At 36.2% G+C, this 26,110-nt stretch overlaps 2 protein-coding genes and 1 long non-coding RNA gene across 5 annotated transcripts; 2 read left to right on the forward strand and 1 right to left on the reverse strand.

The window, feature by feature from the left end:
- The first annotated feature begins 9,227 nt into the window (after positions 1-9,227).
- On the forward strand, positions 9,228-17,082 carry LOC113047985 (twinfilin-1-like). Its single transcript, XM_026209461.1, has 9 exons — positions 9,228-9,330; positions 10,009-10,086; positions 10,998-11,176; positions 12,672-12,767; positions 12,865-12,969; positions 13,874-13,999; positions 14,249-14,399; positions 15,258-15,379; positions 15,539-17,082. Exons 1-9 carry the CDS (start codon positions 9,306-9,308, stop codon positions 15,704-15,706), a joined length of 1,050 nt encoding a protein of 349 aa, XP_026065246.1. The 5' UTR covers positions 9,228-9,305; the 3' UTR covers positions 15,707-17,082.
- Positions 17,083-17,402: 320 nt separating this feature from the next.
- Positions 17,403-21,018, forward strand: LOC113047986 (pseudouridylate synthase 7 homolog-like protein). 3 transcript variants are annotated; one of them, XM_026209462.1, is made up of 9 exons: positions 17,403-17,459; positions 17,713-18,469; positions 18,557-18,716; positions 19,099-19,294; positions 19,371-19,469; positions 19,555-19,636; positions 19,807-20,099; positions 20,301-20,354; positions 20,451-21,018. In XM_026209462.1, the coding sequence occupies exons 2-9, from the start codon at positions 17,722-17,724 to the stop codon at positions 20,769-20,771; spliced, it is 1,953 nt and encodes a 650-aa protein (XP_026065247.1). In that variant the 5' UTR covers positions 17,403-17,459; positions 17,713-17,721; the 3' UTR covers positions 20,772-21,018. The 3 variants fall into 3 exon arrangements, with proteins under 3 accessions (XP_026065247.1, XP_026065249.1, XP_026065248.1); XM_026209464.1 differs by having other exon boundaries at positions 19,371-19,439; XM_026209463.1 differs by lacking the exon at positions 17,403-17,459 and having other exon boundaries at positions 17,503-18,469.
- Positions 21,019-21,094: 76 nt separating this feature from the next.
- On the reverse strand, positions 21,095-24,156 carry LOC113047987 (uncharacterized). The gene is made up of 4 exons (XR_003276382.1): positions 23,838-24,156; positions 23,229-23,300; positions 22,680-22,782; positions 21,095-22,516 (listed from the first exon to the last, which is right to left on the reverse strand). It is a non-coding gene; the product is annotated as an uncharacterized LOC113047987 (long non-coding RNA).
- Between the last annotated feature and the right edge of the window lie 1,954 nt (positions 24,157-26,110).

A 26,110-nucleotide genomic window follows, 5' to 3' on the forward strand; every position in this document is an offset into this window, starting at 1 on the left:
GTCTTCTCCTGCTACTGTGGGTTAATCTTTGAACTCCTCCTGAGACTCATTAGCCATTTTAGTTCACTAGTGCTAATTATGAGTTTGTGAGGGTAGCAGAATTTGCCAAATGCAAACTGGACGTTCCTGCTGGGCTGATACAGTCACATCAGCACACTCATGAATATACACAAAAAACCTCAAAAACCACATTCAGGCCACCAGTAGTGTGCATCTGTTCAGCAGGACACACCTGGAGAGAGACCCCCGCAGTCGTCTGGCGCAGAGGAAAAGGTGTAAGATTATCGATTCTTACTTTTTCAAAGACTTTAGAAAGCCTTTGCTCAAGATTCATAAAAAACAAGAAAAGAAAATATTAAAAGTATGAAGTTTCTCAGTGAGTTTTTTCACTGTGGCTTGAGACTTATATTTGATCTTACAAATGCTCTCTGTGCTCCAGTTTGCCTTCAGCAATGAATATTAATTTAGAATCTGCAATTCCTTTGTGTTCCAATAATTGTTGGCATGGCTCACTTTTAAGTGGTGGACTCAGGTGTTCTGGATCCACCAGCTGCACCTCTGGACCCCCATAAGGCATCATTATCATACTAAAGCAATGAGAGACTAGCAGATTCAGCCATTCGCTCTCCACTGAGAGGCCATGAGCAGCATGACGGCCCCTACAACCATTCGTCATTAAATTACTGTCTGCTCCAGCGTCCTCCAATCACCAAACCCCTCAGGCTTAAAAAGTACCAGGTCCAAAAGGACAAATCTCAAATAAGGTCATATTTCCTCTTGAGAGCCTCACATGTTCTGTTACTGATATTGATTTTGTGACAAAGCCAAAGGTTATTTGCAAAATATGCAAATATACTATATATGCATTTGTTTTGCTCATCGGGTAAATTGTTTATTTAAAACATATGCATATATACATATTTAAACATATATACTGTTTGTAGTGCAAAATCATTTCATTCCATTTTGTTTCATTTCATTACATTAGCCCTTAAAAACTGACCTCTGAAGTATGTCTGGTGCTTCTATCTTAATATTCCCCTCAGCAAACCAATGCACAGCTCTGGACTAGCTTGTAGAAATGTCATTAGTAAGCTGTGGGGGTCACGTTCCCAGCCCTCTTAATCGTTTTCAGCAGGCTGCTCTATTACACACTACAGCAACATGAAAAGGTGTCCGTTCGCATGATGTCATGCATCAGTCAGATAGCCAGACCCCCTGGGCTCTTCATTAGACCTCCGTTTTCAGACAGATTGTGTGTAAGGGCCAGGTGTGAATACGTATGTGCCTTTTTGCGCATATCAGGAATGAGCCGAGCTGATTGGATGCTGTGAACAGAAGTGTAGAATCCTTCGCTTTGGCTAAAATGCATGAATTGTGGCCGTATGTTTAATATACTGCTTAGAAGAATTGTGGAATTGTGTTTGATATGTGCCTTTGAAATGAAAAAACAAAAAATAGTAAACCAAAATGAGAAGCTACTTAATTTAATTCAGAAATTCTAAAAGCTTAATTCAAAAGGTGAGAATTGTAGAATACCTTAAATTTTAATATGATTAAAATAAAGCTGGTTTTATAAATATAAATAAGTTTTTTATTATTATTACTGTATGTTAAAATATATAAATATAATATTATAATTAATCTTTAATTTAAAAATTATACTACATTTTTATTATTTATGCATAAATCAGGAAAAATGTAATAATATAAAATCACATTCAAGATATACTCTAATCTAAAACCATATTACCCTTATCAAGTAAAAAAATAAAAAATAATAATAAAAAAATAATAATTAATTAATTATTAATAATAATAATAATAATAATAATAATAATAATTAATTCTGTCTAATATGAGTCCCTTTGGCTCATATGGTATTTTTGGCCACACTATGGAAGTCAGTGGGACCAAGAGCCATTTGTTTACCAACATTCTTTAAAATATCATGTTCCACAGAAAATGAGAAAGTCATACAGTTTGTGCTTCTGGATGTAAATAACACCCCAAATGCTGTCAGATTTTGCCTGGTGGAAAATTAAATGGAGGAAAACCCATCATTATGTATAATATTAGCCTAAAAAGCAGCAAGGTTGATCACCATTTCACAGTGAATTTGGAGAAACAGTGAATGGGGCAAACAGGAGTTCCGATGGAGAATGGAAGACAATGAAAGGGTGGAGAGGAATGGTGAATTGAACTAGCTGCATGCTGTAATTCGGCTAAGCAGGCGTTTCTAATGGCCCTCTCATGTAAGACATTTACCGCCTCAAAATCCCCCTCACAATAGATCATTCTAAATAAATCCCTCTGCACCACTCCTCAACACACACACACTGCGCTCTAGCAGTGCTTGATAAATGGCAGTGTGTAGACTGAGGTGATGTTAATTGAATCTGTGAGAGTTATTCATGCTGAGAGAAGCATTTTCAGCGGTTTGACTGGAATTTTCTTGGTCAAATACATTTCTGTACAATTAAGCCAGTTCATTAGTATTAACAGCACGGCCATCTGCTACTCTCTACTGAGGAAAAGCTTCAGTAGGACTTTTGATAAGGCACTTCAGCTATAAGGGGAAAATATGTCATGATAATGAGATCCTAGGTTCAGTCTAATAAGGAACAGGGATCCTTTAATTGTAACGTTGAGCAAAGCAATATAGTTAATATTTTAAAGGGGTCATATGATGCTGCTAAAAAGAACATTATTTGGTGTATTTGGTGTAATGCAATGTGTTAATATGGTTTATGGTTAAAAAAAACACATTCTTTTCCATATAATTCAGATTATTGTTTCTCCTCTATGCCCGCCTTCTGAAACGTGTAGATTTTTACAAGACTCATCGGTCTGATTGGCCAGCTATCCAGTGCATTGTGATTGGCCGAATCCCTCAAGCGTGTGACAGAAATGTAATGCCCCTTAACATATTATAGTATAAAAGTGACGTGACATTCAGCCAAGTATGGTGACCCATACTCAGAATTCGTGCTCTGCATTTAACCCATCCAAAGTGCACACACAGAGCAGTGAACACACACACACACACACACACACACTGTGAACACACACACACACACACACACTGTGAACACACAACACACACACACACACACTGTGAACACACACACACACACAGTGTGTGTGGGCAGCCATTTATGCAGCAGCACCCGGGGAGCAGCTGGGGGTTCAATACCTTGCTTAAGGACACCTAAGTCGTGTTATTGCCAGCCCCTAGCCACTATAGGCCATTCATTTAAACTGCACCCAATGCTTTAGGGCTAATTTTGATCAGGCACAGATAGATGTTTTCCCTCTTTGCATTTCCACAGCTTCCACCAGATCAAAGAGACACAAAAAAAGGTAAAGCTCACAATGGTTCTCTGGTTTTGCTTCAGGAACCAGATTTTATGTTGGACATCAATTGACAATCCAGCACACACACAAAAACAAAAACAAAACAGACAAAATAAATAAATTTTCTAGTAGAAACTTAACTATTTAAAAAGAAAAATAATGTATTTTTATTATTGTTATTGATAATTGTATATACATTTGTGTACTTTATATGTGATTATAAATTAACAATAATAATATCATAATAAAAGATAAGGAAAACATATAATTTTAGATGCACACACACACATTACAGAATATAATATATAATATTGTATAACATTAATGTTGTCACAGTTGTACTAGTTTCTTTGCAATATTTGCCTTAATAATGCTTGAGAACACAAGCTTTTAACCCCCCCCCCCCCCCCCAAAAAGTTTAATTTCAGCAATGTGCTTAAAATACACTTAATTGCCCATTAAGGAAAAACATTTAAAAGAGGATTATGTTAACATTAAGTGTTTTGGGGTTGAATTCTCAATTTAAATGAGTTGAAAACCATTGGACTATGGAATGTGTCAACTGATCTTCACTAGGTTCTAAGATTGCTTTCAAAACATCATATACACAGAGAATTACAGAGAGAAAATGCAGTTTATTCAGCAGAAAGAAAGAGCGTTATAACAGCTGAGATATGTTCTAAATGGAAGGTGCTGTCAAAGCTGGACAGTACCATTTAATTTCGGTGCTTCAGACCACACCCAACTCTAGCCAGAGAGCAATCAACAACATCATTGGAATGGTCTTCAAAACACAAAGAAAGATGTTTATCTTAATTTTTCTCTCTCTATCTCTCTTTTTTTTTACCCAGCGTCCAAAAGATTAATTTGCTATTGCTTATAAGTGAAATTAAATTACAAGATAATTGCGATGTGTCAAAAGATCTCTCTCTTCAGAGGATGTCCCTCCCCCATCGGCCACCTTTCATGATCTGAGTAATGGATGGGGTGATTACAAAAGCATCTACCCTGCCCCCCAAAAACACAAAGAGAAATACTCTGCTGTCCTTCAGAGTTGCTCCTAATGAACGCACATCATGAGTTGTTGGCTAGCATTGGTAAAACTATAAAATATGAGTTTAATAAAATAGACAGTGTAGCACTGGGGCGCTGTTGTGTCACCCATCTTATACTGATTCATTGATAAGTCAGTGCTGTAAAATGTCAGAAGCCAGTTGCACATCCCAAGGGCAACTTCTTGTTTCGTGTAGAGCAAATATGGAGCGTCATTAGGTTAGCTTGAAATGGTCTTTTCAAAATATCATTTGGAGCAAAATTGTGCCTCTTGGTTTCTAAACATGTTTGAAGCTTGTTTCATGTTTTTCAATAATTCCAGGTGTACAGCATGAGAAAGAGATGGAATATGGGACCATGCCATGTATTTTCATGTTAATAACAAATTGGACCCAATATGATGCACAAATTTGTGTTTGATTTTGAGTTTCAGAGAGCGAAAAGCTCTTAGAATTTTCTATAAATGACTTTCTTTTCAACGTTAATAGACTCGATAAAACATCATGAAAGCATTATTAACTTTTTTGTTATAGTGTAATATTACTAAAGGCAGTTAGACTGTTGTTTTATATATCTGCATCTATAATGACTCAACTGCATTTAAAACTGATGTTTTAAAATTGTCCATTAAAGAAAATAGTTTTTTTTTTTTTTTTGGTTAATGAGACATTCAAAATGACATTCTAATAACATTAGCATACTTTGGCAAAATTAACACTGTTACTTTCCTGTTTATTACCATGAAGCAGTTTTGAAACAATCTGTATTGTTATTGTAAATCAATATGTGATTTAGACACCCCAGTATATACATTATAAGCCTATCTAGCTAAAATGTCTGTTTTAAGTACATTTTTATAAAGTTTTAATTATGTTAGGTAAACATTATTTCTGACCATTCAAATTTTTCAATTGTGAAAAAAACGTAAGTGTTCCTGAAACATTAAAAACAGTAAATAACTTATAATAAAGAAGAATAAGTCTATGATCTTAGAACATGAACTCGTAAGCTTAACATATTCTGCTAACATTTTCCCGAATGTTCGAATAGCCAAGGAAAAATGTTCTTTAAAAAAAATGTGAATGTCCACAGAAGTTTCATTCACGTGATAGAAATGTTAGGATAATGTTCTTAAAACTTGTTATATCTCTGTTGGTGTGTCTGATTTGTCATAATGCTTCAAAATATGTATAGAGGCTAGGCTAGTTGCTTGATAATTGAACTCATTCCGAAAGAATACTTTGGTGCTGGGATGTTTTAAATCCCACAGCATTGGGGAAAGCTCTTAAATGCGTCATGTAAACATACAGTTTGGCAGATCAACATGTCTTAGAGAGACAATAATTGCCTTGGTACGTCCCTCTGTGTCGAGTCACATTGTGAAATAAAACACAGATTCATGCTGATTATAAATTCAAGTGGCTTTCCATGAACTTTCTTCATGAATGTAGCACTATCTTGTGCAGCGACCATAAATCTCTTACTCTGCCGCTGAAGGTCATGAAATTTTAAGCACCAAAATTTGATGATGTCCATCTGGATATGAGCTATAAAGTAGCCGAGCTGTGCCAAATCCACTAAACCTGGAGCCCGCTGACAGATGAAGGCAAGAGTGCTCTCAGCAGCGCTAAAATGAGAATACATTCACCCATTTTATGTGAATTTCCCTACAGATCCTCCAAATACAGGTATAACATCTTCTTTGGGGTGTAATTAGTTTTTCGTTTGGTTAAGAGGATGAATGGTGGGATTTTCCTGCGGTGATGTTTCTCAGTAATGAGATTTGAAAAGGAGCTAACAGTAGGATACATTATAGCTCATATTAGACTAAGAGTGGGCACACAATATGCATCATTACAGTAGGTGCTTGTGATTTTGTGCACTAATATCATAGTCATGGGCAGAAATATATTTCCAGGCTGTATCTGTTCTGTTCTCTACCTTTCTCTATCTCCCTCCTACGCACACCAACAAAAACCATGAGCCTACACATTTTCATTTTCTTTCTCAGTCTGTGTCGTCATCAACACACACATGTAAACACACTCAAACAAATGAGGCAGCTTGAGTTAAGGCCTCTATGCCTATCTTGATATAGCCTTTCAGTTCTGGACAAACACCTGAATGACAGCTTTGGATGAGTTTATTTATGTTCCTATTACAGGAAGGCAAGACAATATTGGGCCTGTTGTGTGTACTGGAGATTTTTTTTTTATGTGTACTTGCATGAGAACCCTCCTGACTGAGTATGTGCCCCATGACACCTTTTTAACTGTGTCCTGTGCATTTAAATTCCTATTTTGTTTGTTTTGTGAAACACTGCTGTGTTTCAGAAATGGATTTAAAGAATAAAGAAGATTCACTCCCTCGGTTGAATGACGGCATCTGGAGAAAGCAAACACTAATCTGCAACTGCTTTCCTGAATTTACATGTCATATTTAGTCTGAACTTGTTTAAGAAATAAAAAATAAATGTCCCAAAATAGATAGGATAATGGCGCCACCTAGTGGTTCAGACAGCATTAACGTTTCATTTCATGTGATCCTGGAGACCTTGATTATTTGGTTCATGTGTGTTTGATTATGGTTGGAGCTGAACTCTGCAGGAAAGTGGGTCTCCAGGAGCAGGTTTGAGAACCTACTGTATGCTATACATCTTAGTCAGGGTAGTTCCTATTTTTATTATTGTTTTTTTTTTTTTTTTTACATGAATGTAAACGAGGCTGTGTGAATGATAAATGTATGGTGCATTCAGTGGAATGTACTGTTGTTTAACAACATACCGATGTTGAAATGTAGTTCTGAAAGAAACTTTCTGTAGACTAATAAACCATGAAACAGTTTTGAAAGTTGTGAGCTGTGATGCGATATTATAGGACCTTATAGGATCTTCATACAATGCGTGCAATTAAATACTCTAACTCTGTCCAGTAAGTTCAATATGGAATCTAACCAGAATATGTTTTTTGTTGTTGTTTTATTGAATACTGTGCAAAATACACAAAATTTAGGAATGTAGGCCTACATTTTAGGTTAGCCTACTTTTAAGGTACAAAGGTGTACCTTTTGAAAAGGTACCGCCCAAGTGAGTTTATACTTTTATACTTTTAAAAAGGAGAAAGTGAACATTAATGTTTCAAAACGTTGTAAGCTACATATATCCTCATCACACTGCATTTGAAGAGCATCCGGTTATAATTTCAGAAGTTAAACTAAACATGCATTTTCAGTTCAATTTTGTTTACATTTCGTATCTTTTGGTAAATAATGAGTCAGAAAGAGATGTTAAAATTTGTGACTGATGTTACTTGTTCATTAATCACACTTGGAGTTGAAAAGGTAAATTTGAACATTGCATTATTCAATAGAAGATTTTTTTCCAGTGTGCTCTTTTGTAGGCCTGTACTCCACTTTTTGCAAATGTAGTAGGTCTTTATTGTACACACTGAAAAAAAAACAAAACAAAAAAACAACAATTACACACTGTATACTGCGTATTCAAGGAATATCCTATGATTCATTTGAATTATTGAGCTTCTAACTTTATTAGTCATATTGTATAGTGTCAGAGTTTTCTCTGATTGTAAATGATCCTCAGTGACGTGTTGATGGGAGTTGTCATGAAAATCCAGGCACTCTGAATTTCAAAGCTGTTTTCCTTTGTTGACTTCACATAACCAGATAAACAGGAGCTGCCACAAATCACAAATGACTGTTGCGTGAATCAGATATTCGGACAATATTACAACACAGATAGTTTTACAATTTACTGCACGTTGTTATTCTTAGTTATTTAACAAATCACACTATCAGGTCTTGCATATTCATAGAAAACGTATTTTTGCACTGCAAAATAAGGCAGATATGGTAAGCTAGGACTTTTAGTAATTAGCAGTCCAGTTTGAGTAACAATAGAAAGGTCTTCTTTAAATAGAATATGTTATTACACACAGAACTATTACAGAGGATCTCGATTAAGGCCTTTGGCAGTAGGGTGTGTGGCCCAGTAACCTCTAATTCACAAGGAAGGCTTAGTCTGCTTTTACCATGAATTGCCCTGCCATTGCTCTAGTGCCACTCCCTCCTGCTGAGTCTGTGGTTCATTTAGCACACGCAGATGCAGCAACTGAATCAACACTATAGTCTGGCAGTATATTTATATAGTATTCATGTGGGATGTTCGCAACCCCACCCTGCATTTGAGAAATTCCACCGCTTCCAAGATCTGTCCCAAGTGCACCCAAGTGCCCTGCTTCTCTCAGCATGAACTGCACAGCGCAGGCGTTTTCAGTCTTTTGCCACAATCCCCAAATTTGACCATCTTTGTGCAAGAGACCCCCATGCTGAAATAGTTTCTTATAAATAACCAGTTTATATTTTATTAAATATTATTTAATATCACACAATATAATATGTAGCATCCATTAAGCTATTTTATAACACAGTTTTTTCTATTCATTATAGTATTGTAGGTTGATTGGTTATGTATGTATTTATTTATTTATTGCACTGTTTTTCTCTAAACCTTTCCATGGACCCCTTAGCACAGATTATTTCAGTATTCATCCATTATATAACGTAAATTAAAAACACTAACTTTTCTAGAGATAGTTACCCCAAAACCCTCACAGTAAAACACCACAAAATAAAAAACGAATTTTATTACATTAGCATATTCTCTTTTAAAGACGTCCTCTTTTTTATTTTTACAGGTGTTTGTAGTTTTTGTCTAAAAAAAAGAAAAGAAAAAGAAAGAAATTACACGCGCACCACGCCGCAGTGGGCGGGGCCACGGCATGGCGTCACATGACAGGCATCTCAAATTACTGTAGTTCATTCTCCGGGTTCCGTGTTCTTCTTTCACTACTACCATCAACCGACGCAATAGAACCAGAATGTCTCATCAAACCGGCATCCAAGGTAAAATCCTTAACGATCTTTTATTGGCAATTAAAATAATAGAGACTAGGTTAACTGAATCGCTATAATGCACGATTTGGCGCTTGTTTGCAAACAGAAGAACCTGTTGTGGTCGTCTCCAGACGGAATTACCTTATAGAGTTTTATTGCGAGCTTACAGTAAACAAACCTGATCCTAGACCGTGAATCTGTGTCAAGTGTACTCTGTCTTTTCTTGCACTAATATGGTCATGCAAATAAACTCGGATAGGTCTTTCACTATCAGACTGGAGCTGAGAGTTATGCAGGAAGGCAGCAGGTCTCAAAGGTCCAGCTGTAATAACCGTGTCACCTTTATTCAAAGTTGTTGCTAGGCATTATGCAATAGACATCTGTTTACATTGAGCTTTTACTGCAGTAGTGTTGTGTTGCCATGAAAACAAGTGTATGAATCAATGTAGTCATGCTGAAGTTTCAATTAAAGATCACCTTGAATGGTCACATTGTGATTTTCAAAGAACATACTCCAGGAAAGGACTGCCGTCTTCAAACTTGTCCCTGACAATGCCTCTTTAGATTCCTCAATTTGGTTCATCAGCCAAATTTCAGTTCCGTTGTCCAGAGATGGTCAGCTTAGTTTTGTGTCAGAATAAAAGGTCTGATTGTGTCCTGTTCTCACCCTGTGCTTTCTCTTCTCAGCTACCGGGGAAGTCAAAGAAATCTTTGCAAAGGCTCGCAATGGTGAATATCGGCTCATCAAAGTAGTGATTGAAAATGGTGAGATGACCATTTTACACACCAGAATACAAGCATTTATTAAATGGCTTTTTAAAATAAACATACTGTAAATAAGTAATATTCAGGACAAATGGCAAAATTGTCCGTGCATTTTTTTCCTTTCAGTTTGATTGACTTAAAAGAGATTTAAATTCTGAGAGATATTTTACTTTCTTTACAAAACCCCAACTACCATTAAAAGAAAAATTACTTAATTAAATTACATTAGCAAAATGTTACATTGACAAGTCAAGAATTATCCATATATTACTTGAGGTAACACTGATATTAATATTACTTCAAATCCCTTTAAACATGGGAGCACAAAAAACAAGAAACAAGTCAAAAATTTATTTTTTGTATGTATTTTTTTATATGTTCACTCTGTATTATTGTTATTATTATTTTTGTTATTTCACATCTGTTTTTTTTTTTAGTTAACTAAAACAAAAACCATAAAATAAAAATAAAATTGTTACTTGAAATAAACTTGAACTGAAAATAATATATATTTATAAAAAAAAATCTATATAAACAAAAACATATTGTTTAAGATTGCCTTCAAGGCAACATTTCTCATTTTCATTTAGCTTATCGTGATAAACCTGAAACAAAACAAAAATAAAAGAAAACTATGTAGACATAAAAAAAAAATATACTTTTGACTAAGATGTATAACAAAAATTTAAAAACAAATTAAAAATATTGATAAAACTAATAGTATCTGCAAAAAAGTTATGCAAAAAACAACAACAACAACAACAAAAAAAAAAAACACAATTCTTTTACTGCTGTAATTTTTGCTCTGTATTTGAATGAACAAAATACAATAAACTAAAAAAATATTGTCTACGTATGACCAAAGAATCATATCACATTTTCCTTTTTTTATTTATATTGTGTTGCTGTAGAGAAGTTAGTTCTTGGCGGAAGTAAACGTGCTGCCAAGAAATGGGACCAGGAATGGGACAGCTATGTTCTTCCTCTCGTGGAGGACGACATGCCCTCGTACCTTCTCTACAGGTTGGATACCACCAACAACCAGGGTTATGAGTGGATCTTCCTGGCCTGGTCTCCGGATCACTCTCCAGTGAGTTTGTTTGCATGCTGTCGTATTCTTTCAGCTTGTATGAGGCCAAAGGACATCATGAGATGACATTGCTCAGTGCATTTGAATCCATCCTCAGCATATATAGAATCCCTGGTTTAAAGCTCTTTAAATAGCTGGTTGCCAGTGAAGCCAGTCCATAATAAAACAGCCTAAAATAAGAAGTTTTTGTAGTACTATTTGGATATGATCATTATCATTGTTATAATAAATGAGTGTATCTTAAGTGAGTGCAAATAACTGGAGATCCCCTGTAATGTGATCTTTTATCAAAAGATATAGTATCAGGTAAGCTCATATAAGGGATACTTTGTGCTTTTAAGCAAAACAGTTTGATCTACTTTCACAGTTCCTTTTTTTTTTTTCTTTTTTTTTTTTTATATGAAAAGCACGGGTGACCTGATACGAAATGGACAGTTGTGGTTCTGTGCTACACATTTGCAATTCTAATGTTTTCTCTCAATGTTCAACGACCAGAGGGCGACTAAAATGGCTAGAGTCCCAATCGCACCAAAATCAATCGTTCACTTCATGCCCATCTGAAGCCAGCTCAAATTGCTCAAACTTTAAGCTTTCCTATAACAAAACAACTTTAAAATTGAAATCCAGAAATTCCTCCTTGTTGGATTCGAGTTTTAAAGAAATAGTTCACCCAAAAATGAACATTTGCTGAAAATTGTATTCACCCTCAAACCATCCAGATTATATATGAGTTTTTCTTTTCATTGGAATAGATTTTATCATTACATCACTTGCTCACCAGTGGATCCTCTACAGTGAATGGGTGCCGTCAGAATGAGAGTCAAAACAGCTGATTAAAACATAACAGTAATCCACATGACTCCAGTCCATCAGTTAATGCTTTGTGAAGTGAAAAGCTGCATGATTATAAGAAACAAATCCATCATGAAGGCATTTGGAGTTGTGTGCATTACTTGTGGATTATGATGCTTTTATCAGCTGTTTTGACTCATTTCATTCTTACGGCACCCATTTACTGCAGAGGATTTTTTGTTCAATTTAAGAAATAAATTAATCTTCAATGGATTGAGGGACAGTAATATATATTATTATTATTATTTTTTTTTTTTTTTGTATTTATTCATTCAGTAGAAGTAGTACCATAATTATACAATAATATATAACAATATGGGAGAATATAATAATGTAATGCTGCATCTTGGCCAGATGACTGTAAGAGAGATTTGTAATCTCAGAAATTTTTTACCTGGTTAAACAAACGGCAATCAATAATAATAATAATAATAAAAATATATATATAAATTAATTTGTATTATTTGTATATGTTGTCTGTTATATATGTTTGCTTGGTTTTTGATAATGTCTGTTTTGGATTTTAGAAGTATGTTGGTCTAAAACAATTTCATTTGATGTATGTTCTTGTTCCTAAAAAGAAAATATATTAAGTAAAAACATGCAAATCCAGAAACTTATTTTGAAAAACTTTTCCTTTCAGGTTCGACAAAAAATGTTGTATGCTGCTACGAGGGCCACGCTAAAGAAAGAGTTTGGTGGTGGCCACATTAAAGAGGAGATTTTTGGCACAGTGAAGGTATGACTTATATCACCTGCCATTCTTTAAATCAAACCTCCACATGAATGGATCACAGTCATAGGTTTAACCCATTAATGCCTCTCTTTCGGCTCAGGACGATGTCTCTCTAAATGGCTATAAAAAGTACCTCAGCTCCCAGGCGGCGCCTCTGCCTTTGACTGCAGCAGAGGAGGAACTGAGGCAAATCAAACTCAGTGAGGTAATGCTGACACCAACATAAACACAGCAGGGGTGTACACCTTAGTCAGGCTCTGCTGAGGTTTTATTAAAATAAGGTGTAACCACATCAGTCCAACAGTTCATATCAGGCCAAGAGTCAGTTTCATTACATTATGCGCAACATTATCTCAAAACAAAATGATGGATTCTTGCTCTTTAGAAGGCATGTTCCAAATCACCATGCATATGTCTAAGCTTACTGTATATGTCTAAGCTTACTGATGATTTGTGGAAGAGACATAAATGTAATGTAATATTTAGCAGCAAACATACGCTGACTAAAAATAGAGAAGCTCAGTCCCAGGCACTCTCTCATTTAAACCAGCTCCTGGAACCAGTTGCAAAGGATGCTGCTGGCAATGCATACAAACCTCCCCTCATACCATAAAAGGAAACGCTCTGACTCTTAGATGCATCATTGGCTGTTTAAAATTACAGGCAGCGTAAATGAACCAATGAAAAGGCTCAGTGAACTCCCCCCAGAGCAGCTGTGGGAGGAGGAGAATGCTACACTAATCTACATGTACCAGAGGAGAGGAAAGCAGCTTTGTGGTGTTATTATGTTTATTAATTTGTTGAAAGAGAGATAGATGTTTGGATAAAATGCTGGTCCCAATCCTGGATGCAAAGGATGCAGAAGTTTGTTTGGATGCAGCACAAAATGTGTCATTTTTTAAAATATTATATTATATTTTAAGTATACCATTCAAACATTTAGGGTTGGGAAGATTTTATCCTCAGGAATTTATACACAACGTTGCTTTTAATTTACAACATGAATTGCAGAGCTCGTTCCTAACTAATCATTTAACAACCACTGTGACTGCTTTGGTTATACAGGTCAGTGCATACATATTATTAAAGGATTATATGCTTGTTTTCAGTTGCAGACAGACATCCATGTTGACACAAAGCAGCAGACTCTTCAGGGAGTGGCGTTCCCTATGCAGAGAGACGCTATTCAGGCTCTGGAGCAGTTTAGGGAGAAAAGGATTAACTACGTTCAACTGGTACTTCAGGACTTTTTCCCTCTCTACCACTCCCAGCGGCTTTGTACAATAGCATCTTATTCCTCCTTTTCATCCTGTAACATCCTGTTCATCCTGTATATTGCATAAAACGAAGAAGAATTTCCAGAACTGTATTTTTACTGTTAGAAGACAGACTGGTTGGGTTGACCCCTGCCCGCAGAATCACCAGCATGTGACGGAAATACATTGTTTTGTTCAAATACACTAATTATGTTATCCCATTAACAGGAAATAGATTTTCCTAAAGAATCCATCAAGTTGTCCAGCACGTCTCCCACAGAGGTGAAAGATTTACCTAAAAGGATCCCAAATGATGCAGCTAGGTATCACTTTTTCCTCTACAAACATTCTCATGAAGGAGACTACCTTGAGTCCACAGGTAAGAGAGGAATATCAAATGTTCAAAGAAATGTGTTTAAATGTTAAATGCAAATATGTTATATACACTTGTGTGTGTGTGTGTGTATATATATATATATATATATAGGTGTGTGTGTGTGTGTGTGTGTATATCAAGTCTTTGATTGATGCTAACCAAGGCTGCATTCATTTGATCAGAAATAAGGTTTAAAATGCTAATATTGTGATTAATTTTATTACAATTTTAATTGTCTGCCCTCTGTTTTATGTATTTAAATAAATTATTCCTGTGATGGCAAGGCTGAATCTTCCCCAGCCATTAATCCAGCCTTCAGTCACATGATCCTTCAGAAATCATTCTACTCAGGAAATATAAAAAAAATATATTTCTTTAGTAGAATGATTTCTGTATATGTTGCATACAGCTGTACTGCTTATTATTTTTGTGGAAAAATATATCTATTTTTTTTTCAGAATTTTTTTTTCCGTCGAAAGTTCAAAAGAATTGCTTCTATTTGAAAAATAAGTATTTTATGAAATTATATTTACTGTCACTTTTGATCAATTCAATGCACCCTAACTGAATAAAATGATTTATATATCTCTTTATATCTGTGTGTGTGTGTATGTTTGTCTGTGTATAAATATATATATATTATATATATATATATATATATATATATATATATATATATATTTTATAGAAACTCTGTTGACCAATTATTATTATTTTTTTAATTACCATTTCTATATTTCTATTTTTCTTCCTTTTTTTTCTTTGTTCTTTATTTCATGCTAACGGAAAGTAATATTTTTGGACATGTTTTATCCCATATGTCAATAGTTTCAAGAGTACTGTGTGTGTGTGTGTTTGCAGTGTTCATCTACTCTATGCCTGGTTATAAATGCAGCATCAAAGAGAGAATGCTTTATTCAAGCTGCAAGAACCCTCTCGTAGACACAGTGGAGAAAAACTTAGGCATTGAAATTGCTAAAAAGGTATTATTTATTTGTTTACCTATATAACCCTTCTCACTGTATTTTTAAGTACTGCATACACCATCCTGTTTTCCTGGAGGCATGCTTCATTTCAAGGTTATCGGACCATTTACAACAATGTTAATGCTGTAGATTTCAAACATTAATTTTTCCTTTCAGCTGGAAATTGACAATGGTGAAGAACTAACCAGTGACTTCCTGTATGAAGAGGTTCACCCCAAGCAGCATGCACACAAGCAAGCTTTTGCCAAACCCAAAGGGCCAACCGGGAAAAAGGGGGGCCGCAGAATCACACGGGCAGCAGGGGACGACGGTGATGATGATTAAACCTCTTCCTGTTCTGAAATCGACTGTGGTATATTCCACTTAGTCTAAGGAATCCCGTCCTCAAAGCGAATTCCCATTTTTACTTTGACTCATGTAGACCACAGCCCTATAGACTGAACTATGCACAAAGTAAAACACTAAGCTTGTGAAATTACATTTTGTAGCTTGCAATCTGATATTTGTCAGATATTGCAATATTTTCTATATATTGAAGAACACAGACTGAGGTACAGAAGAATGTATTTTACTAAGCTTCACTTGTTTACAAGGATGCTGTCTGTGATGTTCCTGGTAATAGTTTTAATATTATTATGCTGTTAACTTGCATATTAGCCAAGATGATGATATAGAGTGCAATACTGTTGAAATATAGTGCTTATTTTCCAGAAATAGATATTGATTTTTAAGGAAAAACCTTTTTGAAGAATGTTTTTGAGAAAAAGATGGTTTCCCATAATCAGATATCTATTCTAGTCTAGGTATACATTTAATTTTTAATGGTAACTCTGTAAAATTACAATTTAGCTTGGGAGTAACGTTAATATTTGTCTGGGAAATTGCCCTTGGAGATTAGGCATGATTTATGGTTGGAAAACAAGCCTGGAAAGTTAAACAGTCCACGGCTTAACTTTTGTGGTTGTCTGATCAGGAAGGTCAGAAGTCCAGCTCTGTTTTATGAGGATATATATATAATTTATTAATTTTCTGATTGATTAGGTTGACAAATTTTAAATAATCAGTATTCTGACAGCCACTGAACCTTGTAGCGATAGGTTAGGGATGATTTTGATGAAGGATTTGCCAAGAATAATGTGCTGAAATTGTTTCCGATTCCTTTTTTAATATGTAAAAATTGGTCGTTTTTTATTAAATATATGATTGTGTAATTATAGAGATATGTCTATAATTGAATTCGCCATAAAAAATCTGAAAAAGCGATGCTTCTTTGCATCTTAGCTATTTTTCATGTTCTTTTAGTGAAGACTAAACCTGCAGAGATACTATTTTTCTAAGCCCAGACAGCTGTTTGTCCAGATGATGTCGTTGTCTGACATATTAAAGTGAGTGTCCGTGGTTTCAGACGGTTAGGGTCATCCTGTCTGTCTCACAATTAATGTTTTATAACTCAGCCTCCATTTAATACCATTCGCAACCACACTAATGTATACAGTGCATGGAGTTAAGTTCACTTAGCATCTTGCTTGGGAAGTTTTTGAAACCACTCATAAGGGAAGGGACTGTAAGTTCCTGAACCTCTGGGACAATCCATCTACTGATTCACAACAGGCAAACCACTAATTAACATGTCTGCTATGTAAGGGTATTATGAAGTCTAGAAAGGAATCGTTAATGTCCTTAAATGTCTTTTTTTATGCATTGTATAAAATAAATAAAAGACAAAAATAAAAAGATTTGAAGTTACCTTTAAATTTGGAGTCGTTTGTTATCTTAAGCCTTTTGATTCTATTATATGTGTGTGTGTGTCTACTACCTGTGGTACCTGTCTAATGGCCCCCTTACATGCCTTTTAATGGTAGTTTCTCATTACGATTTTATGACAACATGCTTTACAAATTGAAGAAATACTGTATCTATTCCACTGATCAATAATATAGAATATATATATAGATCAGTGATCTATTCTTGGAATCCTCGCAAAACGAGAATACACTGCCCTTCCCGTCTTTATGCTTCTGTGCCTTTAAGACCGGGACCACGTGGTGAGGAGGAAGTGAACTGACAACAGTAGCGGGTGAGTGGAAGCAGAAGCACTCTGTTCCAAAATGTGCATTTTGCTTGCTTTGTGTTGACGTAACAGGGTTAAGTAAACCAGCTTTGTAATAGGGATTCAGTTGTTTTTATATAATAATTTAAATGTTTATCCGAAGAATTCCCCTTTTTTTACATTTTATTATATTTTTACATTAACGTTACATACAAGTTAACAAATCGCTAAAATAACCAAATGATTGAGTGAGTTAATTGCTAAGTGTATTTTTGTTTAGGACTTAAGAATGGAGAGGCCCAGTCTCTCCTGCTTTATATCAGACCATGAAGGTTTCCATGGGACCATAAAACAGTCACCCCAAGACTTTGTGGTTATTGAGATAGACATCAATGGACAACTTGTTAACAGTTCTAATGTTCAAGAAGAACTTAGGAAAAGTCCTTCTCGATCAAGTCAGGCTAGCAAAAGGGATGATAAATTAAAGCAGTCTAAACCAGATGACACTGACATTTTAAATCAGGATTGCTTTGATCTGAATATAATCTTGGGTCCAGCTGTGAACCAAGAGTTGGAACATTTCACTAACAAAGTGAGAGTAAGAGCTGGTGAGCAAGAAAAGGTGGAACTGTCATTGGGTACTTATCCTGATAAACACCTGAGAGCTGTTGTCCATAGAGCAGTACGATACAACTTCCCCTTCCTCCAGACGGTGACCAACCAATCAGAAATTCGGGTCAGAGAGGACCCAGACTTCAAGGAGCTTGCGAGCTTAGCCTCTGAGGGAGAAGCTGAGGAGTTCTTCAGGTTCATCGATGCCAAAGTACCTGGTTCTGCGTTCACTTTCCTGCCAGATGACAGCAAGGAGCACAGAACCTCAGTTCACCATTTTGTTAGCAGGCGGTTTGGAAAGCTTGTGGAAACCAAGAGCTTCACAGACCAGCAGAGGACTTCTATCACAGTGAGACTAAGAGAGAGAAGCAAACACCCCAAAAAGAGAGCAGCGGATTCTCAAGAGGAGTTGATATTATACACCGGTGAGCAGAGAAAACATTTTATAGCATCATGTAAAGCTGATAGTCTATGGAAACCTGCCTAAAATGTAAAACGTCTTTCCTCCTCAGCTTTCACACTGAGAAAGGAGAACTTGGAGACTTTGGAGGCCATCAGCTATATGGCTGCTGTACTCGGAGTGCTTCCGTCTGATTTTACCTACGCAGGAATCAAAGACAAGCGAGCCATCACCTACCAGGCCATGGTGGTGAAAAAGATCTCTCCAGAGCGGTAAACGCAGCATTAGCCAATTAGTCCATTATCTAATGTTCGGTCGATTCCCATTATTTATTTCTTCTCTTTTCTTGAACCTAATGAAATAAGTGGGTAAGTGGAAATGTCCGTTTTTGTTGCCATTTTTCTGCTCGGAAAATATTCTCTTTCTTACCTTAACTACTAGAAAAAAGCAACAACAACAAAATAATATTTTAAAATGAATTACATTGTATATAAAAGTGGAGAGCAAAAATAAATAGAATCAAAGCTATGTTTAACTTTTGGAGTCACATTTTATCTTTAGACATTTGGGTACTGTAACTAGCACAATTAATGAATCAGAAGGCATCAGAAGGTTTAATCAATAAGTAGATATATTTAATAATTCTATTGGCAGGTTGCTGGACAAAGTCTCCGAGTTTGAGCGGAGGGGAATGCAGATCTCTCGCGTCCGTCCTGTGTCTGAACCCCTTAAACTTGGCAGACTACAGGGCAATCATTTTGATCTTGTCATCAGAGACCTGAAGCCTCATGATAAACATGGAGTTAGAGGACTGCAGCAGCTTGTAAAAGAGGCAGTGGAAAATGTGAAGGTAAATATACGTTCACCAGTATTTAATGAATAAATGGCGTAGACACACAGCTACAAAAATGATTTTGTTTTTACAGAACAGAGGCTTCGTAAATTATTATGGTCCCCAACGGTTTGGAAGTGGATCATGTGTCCAAGCAGACCAAGTAGGACTTGAGCTCTTGAAGGAGAAAATGTTACCAGTTCATATCATTAATTTCCATTTAACATCTATATTTGTTGCTTTTGTTAAAAAGTCCTAAAGCCTTTGTCTTTGGACAGGAGGCTTCTGTTAAGCTGTTCTTCACTCCAGAGGAGGGTGAAGATCTCCAGAACAAGGCAAAACGTCATTTTCTTCTCACTGGTGTGTGCTGGGATTTCTCTGATTGTGAAGCTTGTGATAGTACACCAAAAAATGCAAATGTGGTCACCATGTGTTGATTCTTCATGTCGTTCAAAACCCATTTGACTGACTTTGCATACAGTTCCTATACATCCAAGAACATCTAACATTTTCCGGATCTCTCTCTTTAGGGAATGCCAAGGAGAGTTTGGCTCTCATGCCAGCTTACAAAGCCAGAGAGCGGCTTATGCTCCGTGCGCTTCACAGGTACGGCAGCGGACAGGAGGGTTGCATACGTGGCTGGCTCAGTTTACCCCACAGCATGAGGGTCTTCTACCTCCACTCTTACTGTAGCAGAGTGTGGAACGAAGCTGCCAACTACCGGCTCCAGAAACTGGGCTTTAAGCCTGTCCAGGGAGATCTGGTTTGGGCTGGATCTGAAAAGGGACTCAAAGACACCACAGAGGAACTGAACACTCCACAGGTGAGGAAATTCGTTAAGTTAGTGTTTGGGGGGAAAAAAAACAATACATTTTATTTGAAGTCGTTTCAATTGTAGTAGTATATATATATATATATATATAGGGTGTATCTATCTATATGAAAATATCAATTATAGATAGATGGATATAAAATATGTCATTTATGGACTTTTGTTGTAATTGCTTTAATTTCTGTGTTATAGGTCCATGTTGTAACCACTGAGGAGGAGAAGGATGAAGTTTTTTCACTAGACCAGGTTCTATGTTCTGCCGTCTCCTTTCTTCTGACTGTGTCTGCTCTGCTGACCCTTACCCTTCAGTCCCTTATGGTGTTTCTGCTTAATTGCTTCTAGGTAATTCTTCCGATGCCAGGAAATAGTGTCAAATACCCTGAAAACTTGCTGGGCCAGTGGTATCATGACCGACTGGCTCAGGATGGCTTGGGGCAATGCCGTTTTAGAGTGACTCCCCTTAAACTCAATGTCCCGGGATGTTATCGCCCCCTACTCGCAAAGCCCCAGAATATTACCTACAGCCTGCGGACCGCAGAGGAGCAGCAGGGTCAGTCAGACGAGACTGGCACACCCAGTCTATCACTAGCCTTTGATCTGGATGCGTCCTGCTACGCTACTGTGTGTCTCGGAGAGATAATGAAGAGCAATCTTTCACAGTGACCGTGATTAAAAATGTTTACAGGGATCTTTGGTAACGTCAAATATAAGGGCTGTTTTGTTCCATATTATGTAAATGACTACAAGGACTACCTGTCATAAAGCATTTATGCCTTCACTTGCAAGAAAAGAAGAGGATCTTCTGTGCCAGTGTAATTGATGAGGAGGATGTGAGCAATCTATCTGGAACTCTTGATAGGCTTTGAAGATGTACATGCAAAGATTTAATAAAAATCTTATTGACAAATCTCCTGATTGTTTGGTTGTGCTTCAGTAATTGAATATTTCTGCTTCATGCATTTAAACACATAACTGACATTTGACATACTGTATGGCTTGTTAAAAACTGATCGGAATATTTGATCTCATTTGAGAGAATGTCACTCATGATTCATTTCTGAATAATCAGGTAATTTCAGCATGACCTGTGAAATCTCATGAAAAACACCCCAAAACAAGTAATTGCAAACTCAGAGGATAACTTTGACTTTAATATGTTGATAAAGCTTTTTTTTTTTTATCTTGGTGTTCTGAGTTCAACTCCCACTATTGCTTATGTTAAATTTAACAAGGTATTCGAAATGTCCCTGTTGCATGTTGAGAACACAGTGATTTAGTGGTTAGATATGCTATTTAGATACGGTTATAATTAGGACTTGGGTTCAAATCCCACACTTGTTAAGGCTTTTCATTATTTTAAACAAAGCTCTCACTAAAACCTTGTCCAAAATACTTATCAAACTCCCAGATTCAATGGCTCAGAAGAAGATGTTTTATCTTTCTGTCTGGGAGATCCCACAAGGGTTTACTTGAAAGCGTTTTCATTAAATCAAATGAAGCTCTCTGAATGGATGTTGCTGTTGTGAATGCTATAGTGGTTAAACACCAGTCATTTGAGATAATGCTGCGACTGAGACATCAGTTCTAAAGCTCAATGCTTTTCTTCATATCATACACAACACGCAAAAAAATCTGCCCAAAAGATCTTTTATCTCACAAGACTCAGTGGGTTAGGAGATACATTTTCGTTCAAATCCCACAATTGGTGACTTTAAAATTGTTATTAAATTGAATGACGTTCAGAGTTTATAGCTTCAGTGGCTCAGTTGATAAAGCATTGTTTAATCTGGGATATGTGGACTCAAACCCCACTACTGCTTACTTGACATTGATCTCAAACAAAAAACTCACTCAAATGCCAGAACACAATGAGGAATACATGGTGGGTAAGTCAATAAACACACATTCTCTGAGGATGAGCTTGAGACAAACCTTCACTCCACAGACTCAGTGGCTCTGGAGATAAAGCATTGTCTTATAATCTGGGAGCTCTGAGTTCAAATCCCTATACTGCTTACTCATGCCAAAAAAAGTAAGGGGAATCCATGGTGGGTGAGTGGATAAACACATGTTCTCTGAGGATGAGATTGTCCTGGAGACATGGGTTCAAATCCCACCTCTAAAAATCATGTACCCAGCTTGATTTAACTTCTTTATTGGGTAATCACAGTTAAACAGTCAAATATAAGTTCCTTCCTTTATTCCAACAAGAGACCTGTGGCTCACAGGTAAGAGTACTGCCTCATGGGTTCAGAGGTTGCTGGTTCAATCCCAGCCAGGTCTCTGTGATATGAGTGAATGGTGGTGTGTGTGTGTGTGAAGGCGCGCCTAAAGAAGGGGGATACCAGTACGGTCTCCCCCTGGAGCTTCCGGCACTGTGACCCGCAGTGGTTATGCTTTTGGACAGACTGAAAAAAATAAATATATAAAAGCTACTTAAAATCTCATCCCCCATCCCTTCCCCACCTACTTAGGTTACCATTGTTTGCTTTTCAAAGGGGAGGCCCTTCAAAAAGAAAATGATGGTAACCTACATGTTTAGTGCACTAGAACACACATAAGATACATTACCTGGCCATGAGCAGATGTCCATCGTTACAGGCGATGTCTGTCCACACGTCCCAGAGCTCTGCTTCAGATTGACGAGTTTACAACCAACAAGACACCTCTTATTCTAGAGAGACGACAGAAATACAGACATCATCAGACATATTACATATCAATTAGTTATTCTGAAGGTTTGACAGGTTCAGCATTAAAACAGCATGTAAACAAAGTCTGTGATAAACCTTCATAGAAGATGTGAGTATCTTAATACTTTGCTCACTGTCCAATAACAAACACATTTTAAACAACATAATTTTAGGTTAAAGATGTTCTGTCATAATTATAAACACACAGAATAGTAGTGCAAATACTTTTACAATTTACTGCACTTTATTCTTATAGTTATTTATTTACCTATAGCGCGTATTTAACTTCTCATTAGCAGACAATAGCTTTCTCCCCATTCCAAAATGAGGCCAATAAATCGGAATTCGAAAGTGAAAGAATGTGATAGTAACCTACACATTTACAGTACAAGCAAAACAGCACAAACTGGCACGTTATAAACATTACCTGTGCATAAGCAGATGTCCATCATTAATGTGTGTCCACGTGCTTCTGTTGAGTGTAACTCTTCTTTATATTCTGTAGGGCAGAGACATGAATAAACTGACATCACTCCATACAGAATATTACAGTCAGTTTGAAGTCTACATTATAAGTACCCAACTACATTACATAATTTCTACAAAAGGACTGAATATATTATGGTTTGGATTAGAAGCAAAGCAGTGCTGCTCTAATGTTAAACCATGGAGCAGCAGGAATATCACACTGACTGACTCTATTAACATTAATCCAGTCCACATCAGTCTACAGTAAAACTACAACAACAAAAGAGACTAAACTACGAGTACTTATAATTCCGCTCTATAATCTGAATATCAGATGACAATTAATTCACTGATTATAAATGTAAATCTACTGATTCATTTGTTTTTCTGAAGGTCCGACAGGGAGTTCAGCAAGTAAACAAAGACTGAATTACCTGACATGAGCTCTGAATCGGACCTACACATGAACAAACATTTTAATTACTTAACTATAACGAGGTGCTGCTAGACGTGTGGTGGTGATTTTGTAAGGTAAACAAATAATACACCGGGACAGAAGGAGACTTACAGGCGAGTCGCGTGACACCTTCTATTCCTGCGCTTTATCACAGCGTTTGTCAGTTTGGTTTGTTTATGGTCTGAAATGTGTGCTGTTAAGTGGTTATGGAAGTTTTTAACCGAGCTTCCATATGCATAAGTTATACTTGTCTGTAGTACGTGTTGTTTCGACTGTTATCAAGAGTTGTTGTCAAGCATCCGAAGCTGTAACGTAACTAAACTAAAGCTCGATGACGCGGCCTGCTGGAGCGGATGAAAAACTGCACTCCTGTTCTTACCTTATAAGCTATATTTTATTACCAACGGACTCAGAGTTGCCTCATTGTCCATGATATATAAAAATGCGCTTTAAGATTCTCCTACTGTAGAAAAAGCAAAATCCCCCCCTTTTTTATGTGATTCAATGTTTACAAGGCAGGTGACAAAAAGCTGATCATCTGCTCCTTCTTGTGGTCAATGAGTTGATCTGCATTCTTAACAAACCACAAACCTGAGATGGCAAATCATAGGTGAGAGGACCGACATTTAAATGTAGAATATTTTACAACAAATCTATATTTTGTCAGGTATTTGACCAGCAGAGCAACTTGGATCTAGTAGTTTTTTTAATGATCCAGATAAGCTTTCAATGAATGTGTTAAGTCAGGGTAAAATATTGTGTTGTTGAATTTAATAGCATAATGTGAACTCAACTCATAATGTAAACACATAATAAAAAAAAAATATATATATATATATATATATATATATATATATATATATATATATATATATATATATATATATATATAGTCTATAGCTGAAGTAGATGTTTATTTGATTTTATGTATGATGTTTGTTCACAATTAAGACAATTAATTTGTGTTGTTGTGTTTGCAGAATCGAGCAGGAGTTAGTAAAGCCGGACTGGATCTTCCTCAGTGTCACTCATGAGGAGGAGGATGTGAGTCTCTCTGGAGCTCTGGATGATCATGAGGCTGGAGATAGAGGAGTGAGACTCTGGCTTCTTCACGCCTACAAAATCAAACATCACAACATTTAATACAAATTAAACCAAAGTAAAATGGGCTGGTGGAAATGATTCTCCGATGGGTCAGAAAGCATCCCCTCATACATAGACAAAGCGTTTTGGAGAATGGATGGATAACAGGCACATGCACGAGACCAGAATCACCAGATCATGTGTTAATGTGTGTGTTAATCACTTGTGGAAGATAATTGTAACTGCATTCATTTGTTAAAAAGCAGGAGAAGGGGAAAAACTTGAACCCTGATTTTCTGCCTCAGTTTTATATTTTATAGAACATATGTTCTCTTGTATTATTTAAAGAAAACACAAATACTTAAAAAAAAGATTAAATAATAAATAAAATAAATAATAATAGCAAACATAATCAAATATTAAAATTAATGTCAATAACAATGGTAAAATTTTAATTATTTTTATTTTTATAACATAAAATAATCAATAATACAAAATTATTGAAAATTAACAATTTAATTTTACATAATATTTTAATAACAAATAACGATATTGTGATATACTTTGTTTCTGTCTTCATTCACTTTTACATAGATGACAAAATTTTGTATATGTTTCCCTTCTCATTTACTTGAGTAACTGCACGTGAGACCCACTCAGATCATATTACAGGAACATTATCCTTATAAATGTGCTGTGAAGCAGCAGGAGAACATCAGAGCCTCAAACAACACCAAGAAACCCAGCAGACCTACAATCACATTACAACATAAGCAGAGAAAACGCACAATTGTTTAGGCTATCATTCAACTTCATATGCTTTATATGAATCACCTCCTAGGATTATAAGATTATGCAAAGCTAGTGAATTTACAGATGTGTAGCATTCCGTATTTCCTGCAGTTTATCACAGTGGGTCAAGGCTGTTTCTGCAGATGGGCTGGAATATGACACAATGTGCAGGAACTGTTCTTTTACAGCTGTTGAGTATCTCTGAATATGTTGTGGCGACTGTCATCAGTGGAGCGGATGGCATACTGAACAGTTTCTACCAGACTGCATTCCAAATTGTGTAAAGCCTACACTGATATTTGCTTATTCAAGTCTCTATTGGTTCCATTAAATGTCTGTAAAAATACAGGAAGTAGGCTAGTACTTGCATACTCTCCTGATGACGGCTTTTATGTTGCACGCACTTTACTAAAGTATGCATTCACTAGTCTACGTGGAAAAACTTTTGAAAAGGTGAGATTTTTTTTTTAGGGTAATTCCTGTGTGTTTAAGTGCACAACTACTCTACT

The sequence above is a fragment of the Carassius auratus genome, chromosome 29 (assembly GCF_003368295.1).
Source record: "Carassius auratus strain Wakin chromosome 29, ASM336829v1, whole genome shotgun sequence".
NCBI classification, from domain to species: Eukaryota; Metazoa; Chordata; class Actinopteri; order Cypriniformes; family Cyprinidae; genus Carassius; species Carassius auratus.